The sequence below is a fragment of the Neoarius graeffei genome, chromosome 8, assembly GCF_027579695.1.
Source record: "Neoarius graeffei isolate fNeoGra1 chromosome 8, fNeoGra1.pri, whole genome shotgun sequence".
In the NCBI taxonomy this organism is placed as follows: domain Eukaryota; kingdom Metazoa; phylum Chordata; class Actinopteri; order Siluriformes; family Ariidae; genus Neoarius; species Neoarius graeffei.
Genome location: NC_083576.1, coordinates 93999506 through 94010803, shown reverse-complemented (window position 1 = coordinate 94010803; position 11298 = coordinate 93999506). Strand labels below are relative to the sequence as shown.

At 43.0% G+C, this 11298-nt stretch overlaps 1 protein-coding gene across 1 annotated transcript; it reads right to left on the bottom strand.

The window, feature by feature from the left end:
- Positions 1-2789: 2789 nt before the first annotated feature.
- ap3s2 (adaptor related protein complex 3 subunit sigma 2) lies at positions 2790-10583 on the bottom strand. The gene is made up of 6 exons (XM_060928538.1): positions 10426-10583; positions 10160-10251; positions 7072-7183; positions 6784-6855; positions 5586-5693; positions 2790-3402 (listed from the first exon to the last, which is right to left on the bottom strand). Exons 1-6 carry the CDS (start codon positions 10492-10494, stop codon positions 3292-3294), a joined length of 564 nt encoding a protein of 187 aa, XP_060784521.1. The 5' UTR covers positions 10495-10583; the 3' UTR covers positions 2790-3291.
- Between the last annotated feature and the right edge of the window lie 715 nt (positions 10584-11298).

The following is an 11298-nucleotide window of genomic DNA, read 5'->3' as shown; positions in this document are numbered from 1 at the left end:
AGGTTTTAGTCTCCCATTCTTTAAACTTTACCACTGGGCTACACAGTTAACCATCATTTCCTGGTGGAAGAAAGGGCCTGTAGCTGACTCTTGTGCTTGCCCAGCTTGATTAGCAATGGAGCAGGCTCTGTGCAAAAATACTTCACTCTCAGCCCTGCTAAATAGTCCCACTAAAGCTAGTAAGGGATCATACAGTGGTAGCACTGTCATAGGTAATACTCTGAAAATATGGCCCCACATTAGGCGATACATAAAAGCACCTTGCACTTATTTGGATAGCCCAATATGCAAAAATCATGCCTTTTCCCCTGGTCTGAGTGACTCTGTGTTTTTAATGTGGCAACAGAGGGGTATTAATGATTTGAACGCCCGATATGTTGATGGTACATTTGCCTCTTTTGCCCAACTTCAGAGTTTATACAGTATTCCTATGTCAAATCTCTTCAGATATTTTCAAATACGTGAATTCACAAGAAAGCACACACCCAACTATCAGAATATCTCCCGCTATGAAACCCTTGACATCATCAACAAATTTAACCCTCTCAGTCGAGGGTCTGTATCTTACTTTTATAAAGCCTTGCTTGCACGATCACAAACAGATACCTCTGCCCATAGACAGGCCTGGGCCCTGGAATTCAGTGAAGAAATAAGTGAGGTGTTCCGGGACCAGGGTCTGGCTAATGTAAATGATTGTTCAGTTAACACTAGACATAACCTCATACAGTTTAACACCATACACCGTCTATATTATCGTAAGACGAAGATTCACAGGTTTGCCCCAACAACATCACCTCTTTGTAACAGGTGTAAGATTGCTGAGGGGACACTTGCCCACATCTTCTGGTCTTGCACCAAGTTGTCCTCTTACCGGACTGATATTTTTCATTGCTACTCTAGGGCCTATAGGAAGACTTGGTCCCCAAGTCCTCTTGTAGCTGTCTTATGTGGGATGGGTGCTTTACCTTTGTCTAACGCTTATGAGGCTCAAGCTGTATCTGTGGGAATGGTTGTGGCAAGAAAAATCATACTGCGTATGTGGACAAGTGACTCTGCACCAACTTATGAGATGTGGCTGAGGGAAATGGGGAATGTTTTGCATCTTGAAAAAATTAGATACAATGATAGACTTTTCAATAAGATCTGGGATCCTTTACTGATGTTTATTAATGGTGAAGACTGACTCAGTCCTACTGCTGTACACGTCTCTGTGTGTCAATTTTCATTTTTGCTCTGTCTGTAAACCGTGATGTTTGTTTTTTTTTATTATTCTTTTGTTTTTTTGTCATGTGAATTTGCTTTGTTCATACTATAGTTAAATAATAATTTAATAACAATAAAACTAATACTGTCTGTTAAAAGTGCAGAAGTGGTGCTTTATTTCCTGTTGATGGTTCGAGTTGAAGTGTGTTGACCTTCATGTCAGGGAATGGGGATAAAAAAACTCACCTGAAAATATCCATTTCTACTGTTAGGGCAAAAATAAAAAAAGTGGACACCAACTGGAACTGTTCCACACTCACCTGGAAGAGGAGCCGAGTTTATTTTACCCCACGGACAGTGAGGAGGATAAGAGAGGAAAAAAAAATCCCCAAGGGTCACTGTTGGTGAATTACAAGAACAAGTAAAATCTTGGGGTTTCCGAGTTTCCAAAACCCCCATCAGACTCCACCTCCATGCCAACAGATTATTTGGAAGGTTCCAGAAAAAATCCTCTTCTGTCAGTTAACCACAAATGCAAACACTTAAAATTTGTGAAACACTATGACAACTTTTGACTGGAACCGTGTTCTCTGGTCTGATGGAACAAAAATGGAGCTTTTTGGCAAAAAAAAAAAAAAAACACTCGCGGTGAGTTTGGAGTAAAAAGAAGGATGGCTGTAATGAAAAGATCCCAACTGTAAAATATGGTGGAGGTTCTGTGATGTTTTGGGGCTGTTTTTCCTCCAAAGGCCCTGAAACCTTGTTAGGGTCCATGACATCATGGACTCCATGAAACACCAGGACATTTTAAATCAGAATCTGGCTCCTCTGTCAGGAAACTAAAACCGGGTCGTCGTTGGATCTTCCAGCAGGACGATGATCTGAAGCGTCTGTCCAAATCAACACTAAAATGGTTCACTGAGAATCACAGAATCGAGCTTCTGCCCTGAACATCTCAGTCCCCTGAGCTGAACCCCAGTGGAACCCTGTGGGCGGAGCTGAAGAGGAGAGAGAGAGCACAAGAGAGGGTCGAGGACCCTGGATGATCTGGAGAGACTGTGTAAAGAGGAATGGGCTCAATGCCCCGCTCTGGATCTCCAACCTTACAGAATGTTAGAGGAGAGACTCCTACTGAGAAACTTTCACTGACAAAGGGAGGGTGTACAGAGCATTAAACACAGGGGTGCCAATAATAGTGGCACGTTTTTGTTGAAAATAATTTTCTTGATGAGGGATTTGTTTTTCTATGAATAAATTTATCCTTTAACAAATTAAATCTCTGTTTGGATTATTCTCACTCCTACAATAAAAGTGAGTGAAGAATGAATACGTGACAAATTCCGCAGTAAAGCAGATATTCATTAATAATTAAAATGAACGCTCATGGAAATAATGTGAAATACATTTTGAAAGCTGATCGTAAAGACTACACATTTCTTTATAAACAACACAAACACAACAGTAATCTGATCTATTCTGGGATTTAGTTCATAATCTGGGAGTTTTGAAAATGGATTCTTTTCTTCCCTCAAAACAGCAATGTTTAAAAAACATCAAAAAGAGATGAAAAAAAATCACAGCAGGACAACAGTGTTCTGAATTTAATAACACAAACAACAAAATCAACAAAAAATAATTAGCATTTAATAAACAAAATCACAGCATAAATAAAGCGAGTGACTGGTGAGTGATGTTTGGCGTTCGGTTAAAACGCACCGAGACGTCGTCAGCTTTTCATTAGCAGTTGAATATATTTCCGGAATGTTGCTACTCAATTACAAAATAAACTGCAAATAAATTTGTAACAGCACGATTTCCTAACGATCCCAATGAGTTACTGACCGCGGGCTTTTCTCTCATCATCAAATCCTGAATCTCATGTTCTCACACACACACACACACACACACACACACACACACACAGAGCTTTGTTAGTGTTTACTAAGTGAGGAAATGGAAATGCTCTGGGATTTGGAGAACTTTGGCCCCTAAATGTAAATATAATTCAGTCTCAACTTCATTCCAAAGAGAGAACAGTGTTTCTGGGACGTTATTCCAGTGTTGACGATGAACGGAATTCTGGTCGTCTCAGAACGGAGACAGACTCGGCACTTTAAGGTTGATGTTACGAGGGATTTCTGGAAGGTTCATGTTTTTCACGGCTGAGACGGCTCGAGCTGGAGCAGCAGAAAGTCCACCCTGAGGGGAACAAGAACATTTAAAATATAATTAAAAACAATCACAACTTTTCTTCAAATCATACAAAAAAGGTCCTCATATATAATCCCATTTTATTTCCTGAATAATAATTTTTCCAATTTTTTTTTATTTTATAATAATTGACCTTGAAATTGTTTAACAAAAATGTGTCTAATTTTGTGAAGCTGTTCACCAAACCAATAGTCTTTCTAATTAATTAGTAATGAAATTATTAATTAATAAATTGTAAATAAATAAACTCAACCATGGAATTGTTACTGAACCTCTTTTTCCTGAAGCCTCATTTTTGCTTAAATTTTTTTCCCCCCTCGACACTGTCAGTCCCACTGTCTTCTCGACTGAGGAGGGTTGAGATGTTCAGGACACGCCCTTTGATGGCTGTGCAGATGTACAGGGGCATCGCAATCTGCTGCAGTTTGGACCCAGGAGAAGATAATGTCACCGGAGCGGTTGCTGTGTTTTTTCCTTCTTTCTCGGCGAACCTCAGTGCTGGCAGAGCATCGTTCCTCCAGCACGGCCACTCCCGATAACGATTTAGCATTCCAGTCCAGGTGATTATTTGCAATTTGGTTCCAGCTAATCAGGATTTATGCTGCATGACTTCACATCTTGCTTGCACACATCCTCAAAACAAAGACGAGGGCGCCCCACTGAGCGAGCCCTGGAGATTGTTCCATCTTCCATAAGGTGCAGTTGACCTGACCAGCGTAGACACCTCCCAGCCAAAATGCTGTAGATGCTGGGAATCCCCAGTGAAATGAGTTCACCTTCTTCTCTTGGTGTGCGCATGTAGCCCAGGATTCACTACAGGACAGTAGAGTACTAAAGGACAGGTTTTAGGTCCTGGGTGTGACTTTAAACTGCAACCGGTGGGGAGTCTCAGGTCCAGGAGGACTCGAGTGTTGGGGAAAGTGGAGCTACCCCTTAATCACTGTCGCTCCCAGATCTGCTCTGACCCAGAGTGGTAGCACCTGCCTGGGTTCCAGCTATGGGTTCAATAGTACATCACCAATAAGGCGCTGGCAGCAGGGTGCTTTTCGGTGCAATGTGGCAGATGAACCCAACAGGGTCAATGGCACATCATCTGATGGCATGTGGAAGAGCCGCTCAAATGGCCAACGGATGGCATCACTCAGCGAGTCAGTTGTCACTGTGGGGTGACTTCCATACCCGTCAGGTCTGTGGCACTTTTGTGCACCACTTGGTATCAGGTCTGGAGGTCTAGAGAGACAAAATGATGGGGGCACGACATCATTTGTCTTACCATACTGTGGCAAGGCACTTCATTAGAAGAGAATAGTATGCGAGAGCTCATGACTGTGTTACCTTCTGGTTCTCCCATGTAGTTAGGTTGTCATAATTAGTCTCACCGGAGTCCCTGCTTGCACTCAGCACACAATGTACACTGTTCTTAACCATTAGGTGACACTGGGCAAACCTCACAACCTCTCTCTCTCTCTCTCTCTCTCTTTTTCTGTGTCGAATTACACGTCACTCCTGACGTACCAGTAAGATGCTGAACCTCTCCTGCTCCTCAGACCTGCCTGATCCATCCTGATGCCCGACTTCTGGCTGGAGTCTCATCACATCGCTCCTGTGGAGGACGGCCCCCATACGGACAGTCGAAAGTCACACTTAGAAGACGCTCTGGACTCTTACAGTAATGCTCTGATGGTTTAGGACGACAATCACCATGCTAGCGTGACTGCAGTCCTAAAGTTATCTTATAACCCAGATGAGGATGGGTTCCCTTTAGAGCCTGGTTCCTCTCGCGGTTTCTTCCTCGTAAAGTCTGAGGGAGTTTTTCCTTCAACACCGTCACCTCAGGGTTCATCATCAGGGATAAATTTGTGTGTTTAAAATCTTTATTTTTCTGTGAAGCTGCTTTATCACAGTGTCTATTGTTAAAACGTGATACAAATAAATTGATTTGACTTTGACACTATTCTCAAAACACATGACACACATGGAGCCGCACGCGTGCACACTTTTTTGCTTCATCAGTGTTTAATAAGTGAGGAAATAAAAATGCTTATGGATTCAGAATTGTACAGTGGTGTCGTGTTACAGAGAAGTTTAAAGGTTACAGGTGTTGACCCTGGAAAATCATTTACAGTGTGTAAAATTGTGTGTGAGAGAGAGAGAGTAAGTAAAACACTCACTTCAGATTTCTCCATTCGGTTCTGCAGCTCAACCTGAGCAACAATTTCATTCATGTTGGTCTCGAGCACCATCCCTCCCATCACCACCTCCTGCAGGATATAATGCACCTACACACACACACACACACACACACCATCATCAAACTGCACTACAGAGATGATGGATAAGAAAGTAGAAAGAATGTAAACTGCTGTTTTAATGCCATTACATTTTTTTTCTAAAAAGCATTTTTTTTTCTTTCCTTAGAATACTGAAGCTCAGATTTGGGAAATTCTCACATTCTCTTCTTCTTCCCATTAATCACTGACAGCACCTGGGCTCACTGTGGTTCCCCTGAACACCCATAAATGCCCCAAAATGCCTATAAATGCCCCAAAACACCCTTAAACCCCTATAAATGCCCCACAATGCCCCGAACGCCATAAACGCCCCAAACGCCATAAACGCTCCTGAACGCCATAAACGCCCCAAACGCCATAAACGCTCCTGAACGCAGCTGAATTGTTGATAAGATTAGAAGTGTGAGAACATTACCCTGAATGTCAGCCAATCCATCTGATAAATCACTTCCCATTAGACCGACAGCTATAAACGCTCCACTGGTATTAGATTAACAGGATAAACCTTGACATTCTCCTGGAATAACTTTAATAACTTTAATAACACTGTAGATCACTGCAGCTCACAGATATGACGTTCACCAGCAGCTACTGAATAAAACACTCAAACCATAATTACTTCATAAAAAATAAATGAAATAATAATAAGTTACACATCAGTTCTATTGAGGAACAATTCTCTTCTTGAATTAAATTAAATCAACAATTTAGGTTACAGACATTAATTTTGTAATAATCTACTCGTTACTATAAAGAAAGGAGGATTAATTTATATGTTACTCCGTGTGTAACCATGGCAACTGTCATATACACATATATAAAGTTAATTAAAATCAAATAACTTGTCAGTGGCACATTGTTCATTTCTGAAAAAGTCAAATGTTTTTACTGCAAAAATGTCTCTCTCTCTCTCTCTCTCCCACTTATTAATAAGCATTAATACGACTCCACAGAGCTCTCTCGAACAGGTGTGTAATATTTGTGGCTGCTGTGTGGACGAGGAGCTCTGTGGTGTGGATCAGCAGAGACCAACTGATCAGAGGATCACACACCAAGCAGGAAGTGACGTCACACTCACTTTGTCCATGTGGAAGATCAGGTCGAGTTCACACACATTCTCAAAGCATTTATCCAGAGTCTCCACAAACACCTGCACCGTAACACACACACACACACACACTTAAATATGTAGATATTAATAAACACAGTGCTATAATATTAAATCTTTAACTGTGAATAAAATCCAGAGCAGCTGAAGACTGTGTGTGTGTGTGTGTGTGTGTGTGTGTGTGTGTGTGTGTGTGTGTGTGTGTGTGTGTGTGTGAGCCTGCTGCATGTGGTTTACACATGCCGATGTGGTTTTTACCTGGATGAGGTCCAGAATGCCGAGCTCACTTTCAGACGAATCGACACAGAACACAAAGTAAAGTGTGGCGTAATGTCTGTAGATCAGCTTGTAGTCCGAGCCGCCAATCAGACTGAAATAATCACAAACAAACCGTTAATGTTCCAGGAAGGATTTAAAACCAAACCTCACACTCGCCACAACTCTTCATCCTGTCATCAGTTAGTCACATGACCACAAATCACACGCTTTCTCACTACAGAGTCAACACTTGTGTATAAACCACATCTGTGCAGCACAGCGCTGTGTCCAGTGCCAGACTCGGACCACATCTGGGTGTGTCCCTAATGAGAACAAACAAACAGTTTGTGTAAATCTGTGATGAACATGTGGAAGCAAACATCTGGAAAATGAAACAAAAATACAAACACCAGCAGCCTCACTCCTATTGGTAGTTGTGACATGGTTTTGCATATCATTTGCGTAAAAGTAAGCTTTCCTCTACATTGTCACATCACTAGCCCCGCCCACTCTGTCATTAACAGCCACTCTGTCGCGTTGCGGCCGGTGACAGTCACAGAGCTGGGAGTTCTTCATCATCACCACAACTTTTCTGGTGTGATGTTTCTTCAGTTCCCTGCTCGCGACTTCACCACCTGCAATTAGCTCCTGCAGAAACGGCAGAAAAATTTAGAAGCACGTTTTCATCTTCTCCTGACATATAAACAAGCTCTTATTAAATCAGAGACATGATGAAGAAACAAAAAGCTTGGAAGGAAGTAGCAGAGATCGCGCGTGTCTCTGGTGAGTGTACGTACCGAGTCCCGTTCGCGCTCTCTGTTCATCTCATCTGAGAACAGAGCTCGAACAGATCACCTGCTGGACTATGCTTCAGCCACCACCATCGTCATCTCTCACAGGAACTAACACTGCACAGGCCACGCCCACAAACAACAAGACAAGCTATCACAGGTCCATGTTTCCCACAGTGCAGCGGAGCTGCGACTCAGTTTACACCAATAACTGAAATAACGCAACTGAGAAACGTCCTGAAGAGAAACTACAGCACTTTATTTACTGCACTGATGAAAAAAGACGTTTCCAAACTGACTGCAATGACGACCTGTCAGGATATTACAATTACTTTAATGTGCAGTTCTGTGAAAGAGAAGAGCGCACGCGCGCGCACACACACACACACACACACACACCACTGTCCATCTCTTTAGTCTCAGTTTCCACTGTTATGCTGATGACACACAGTTGTACGTTTCTGCAAAACCTGATGAGAGACACCAGCTTAATAGAATTGAGGAATGTGTGAAGGACATTAGACACTGGATGCTTATTAACTTCCTTCTGCTTCACTCTGACAAGACTGAAGTACTTGTACTCGGACCACATGCAGCTAGAAGTAAGTTTTCTGATTCCACAGTGACTCTGGATGGCCTTTCTGTTTCTTCACGTGCAGCAGTAAAAGACCTCGGAGTGATTATTGACCCCAGTCTTTCATTCGAAACTCACATTGATAACATCACCCGGATAGCTTTCTTTCATCTCAGAAATATTGCAAAGATAAGAAATTTAATGTCACTACATGACGCAGAAAAACTAGGTCATGCTTTCGTTCCCTCCAGGTTGGATTATTGTAATGCCTTACTGTCTGGATGTTCCAATAAGTGCATAAACAAGCTCCAGCTAGTTCAAAATGCCGCAGCAAGAGTCCTAACTAGAACTAGAAAATATGACCCCATCACCCCTGTCTTATCCACACTGCATTGGCTCCCAATCACATTTCATATTGATTATAAAATACTACTATTGACCTTTAAAGCACTGAATGGTCTCGCACCACAGTACCTGAGTGAACTTCTGCTCCTCTATGACCCGCCACGCCTACTTAGATCAAAAGGTGCAGGCTATCTGCTGGTACCTCGTATAGTGAAGGCTACATCAGGGGGCGGAGCCTTTTCTTACAAAGCCCCACAGTTATGGAACAGCCTTCCAAGTAGTGTTCGGGAATCAGACACAGTCTCAGTGTTTAAGTCTCGGCTGAAAACATCTCTGTTTAGTCAAGCCTTGTGTTAATGGTGTTTATGAGGTAAAGGAGTAGATCTGGAGGATCCTCAGACAGAGTGTTTTGGTAAACTGGGATGTATGGATGCTGTCAGTCCCCACTCGCTTGCTCACTCGAGTTTGTTGACGGTGTAGTGGCTGCTGCTTTATGTCCCGGGGCCCCTCATGCCTGTGTTACCTTCTGGCTCTCCCCTTTTAGTGATGCTGTCATAGTTAGTTTTGCTGGAGTCCCTGCTTGTACTCGGTGCAATATGTATACTGTTCCTACTTATTCAGGTGACATTGGGCATACCTAACCACCTGTGTTTTCTCTCCCTCTCCCCCCCCCCCCCCCCCAAAAAAAAAAAAATCTGTCCCTCTGAGTTACATGTCAATCCTGATATCGAGATGCTGAACCTCTTCTGCTCCTCGGACCTGCCTGATCCATCCTGGTGCCCTGTGTCTGGTTGGAGTCTCATCACATCGCTCCTGTGGAGGACGGCCCCATGAGGACAGGTGAAAGTCACACCTGGAGGACGCTCTGGACTCTTACAGTAATGCTTTTATGGCTGAGGACTACAGCTGACTTGCTAACTTTAGGACTGCAGTTGTCATGAACAGTTTTGCACTCAAGTTTCCATCAATGAAGAGTTTATAACATCAGCGAAACCGACTTCATGTTAAAACTGTTAATATTATAGTCAGGCTGTCTGTTGTTGCCCAAATGAGGATGGGTTCCCTTTTGAGTCTGGTTCCTCTCGAGGTTTCTTCCTCATGCCGTCTGAGGGAGTTTTTCCTTGCCACCGTCGCCACAGGCTTCATCATTGGGGATAGATTAGGGATAAAATTAGCTCATGTTTTAAGTCATTCAAATTGTGTAAAGCTGCTTTGGGACGTTTATTGTTAAAAGCGCGATACAAATAAACTTGGCTTGACTAATAGGGTGCATGGTTTAATCCTCTACCTTCCTCAACCCTTTAATCCTTTATGTATCTTTTATTGAGCATTTTATATCAGTTTTAACTTTTAAAGCTTTGTTTGTTTGTTTGTTTACCTGCCACCTTCAAGGAAATTGCAGACGTTATCATCTCTCTTTGACACCAAGTGAAAGGTCTCTCTGATGATCTGCTGCTGCATGTCTTCTGCCTGAACACACACACACACGGGATAAACACAGGTGAAGTGAACACCTGAGAACAGAAATATTATGAAACTGCTCCATTCAGAACTTTACTGAACCGATTCAGCTCAATAAACCGGATGTTGAATCCGCTGCACGCGCTCTTTGTTATTAACTGATAAAAGATGAAGCTCGCTCACAAAGTGCTGATAAAACCTGATGAGTCTCGGTTTGCCATGATTATTAAAAATCAGAATGGCTTTGATCATCCTGTCCTTTTCGGTGTTTTGAACTAAATTACTGTCGCCTCTCAGTTATGAGAACAAAATCAATATCGGAGAAAAGCACTTCCTGTTCATACATGAGCACCCCCATCAAAATAAAAGCTCTCAGTCTAGCTACAATTATGAGCATTTTTTCTCATCTCATCTCATTATCTCATCTCATCTCATCTCATTATCTCTAGCCGCTTTATCCTTCTACAGGGTCGCAGGCAAGCTGGAGCCTATCCCAGCTGACTACGGGTGAAAGGCGGGGTTCACCCTGGACAAGTCGCCAGGTCATCACAGGGCTGACACATAGACACAGACAACCATTCACACTCACATTCACACCTACGCTCAATTTAGAGTCACCAGTTAACCTAACCTGCATGTCTTTGGACTGTGGGGGAAACCGGAGCACCCGGAGGAAACCCACGCGGACACGGGGAGAACATGCAAACTCCACACAGAAAGGCCCTCGCCAGCCACGGGGCTCGAACCCAGACCTTCTTGCTGTGAGGCGACAGCGCTAACCACTACACCACCGTGCCACCCCAGCATTTTTTTTTAAGTAGAAAATAAGTCAGTCAATTTATTACGTGACAACAATATCAAACATATGGTCCAATCCCACAGAAAGTTGACACCTTTCTGTTTTAGCCAGCATTAACTTTTTCAGCAGTTTGTGCTGCAGTAGCTCTTCTGTGGGATTGGACCATATGGGCTCCCCTTCATGCCCCATGCAAATCAGTGAGCCTTCGACACCCATGACCCTGCCGCTGGTTCACCAGTTGTCCCTCCTTGGACCAC

What these genes read in the sequence shown, in the direction of transcription:
- ap3s2 (XM_060928538.1), bottom strand. Translation starts at nt 10,494, where the DNA reads ATGATCAAAGCCATTCTGATTTTTAATAATCATGGCAAACCGAGACTC. An exon ending in TCAGGTTTTATCAGCACTTT is followed by an intron (nt 10,252 to 10,425) that starts GTGAGCGAGCTT and finishes GTGTGTGTTCAG; the next exon opens with GCAGAAGACATGCAGCAGCA. An exon ending in TGATCTTCCACATGGACAAA is followed by an intron (nt 5,694 to 6,783) that starts GTGAGTGTGACG and finishes GTGTGTGTGTAG; the next exon opens with GTGCATTATATCCTGCAGGA.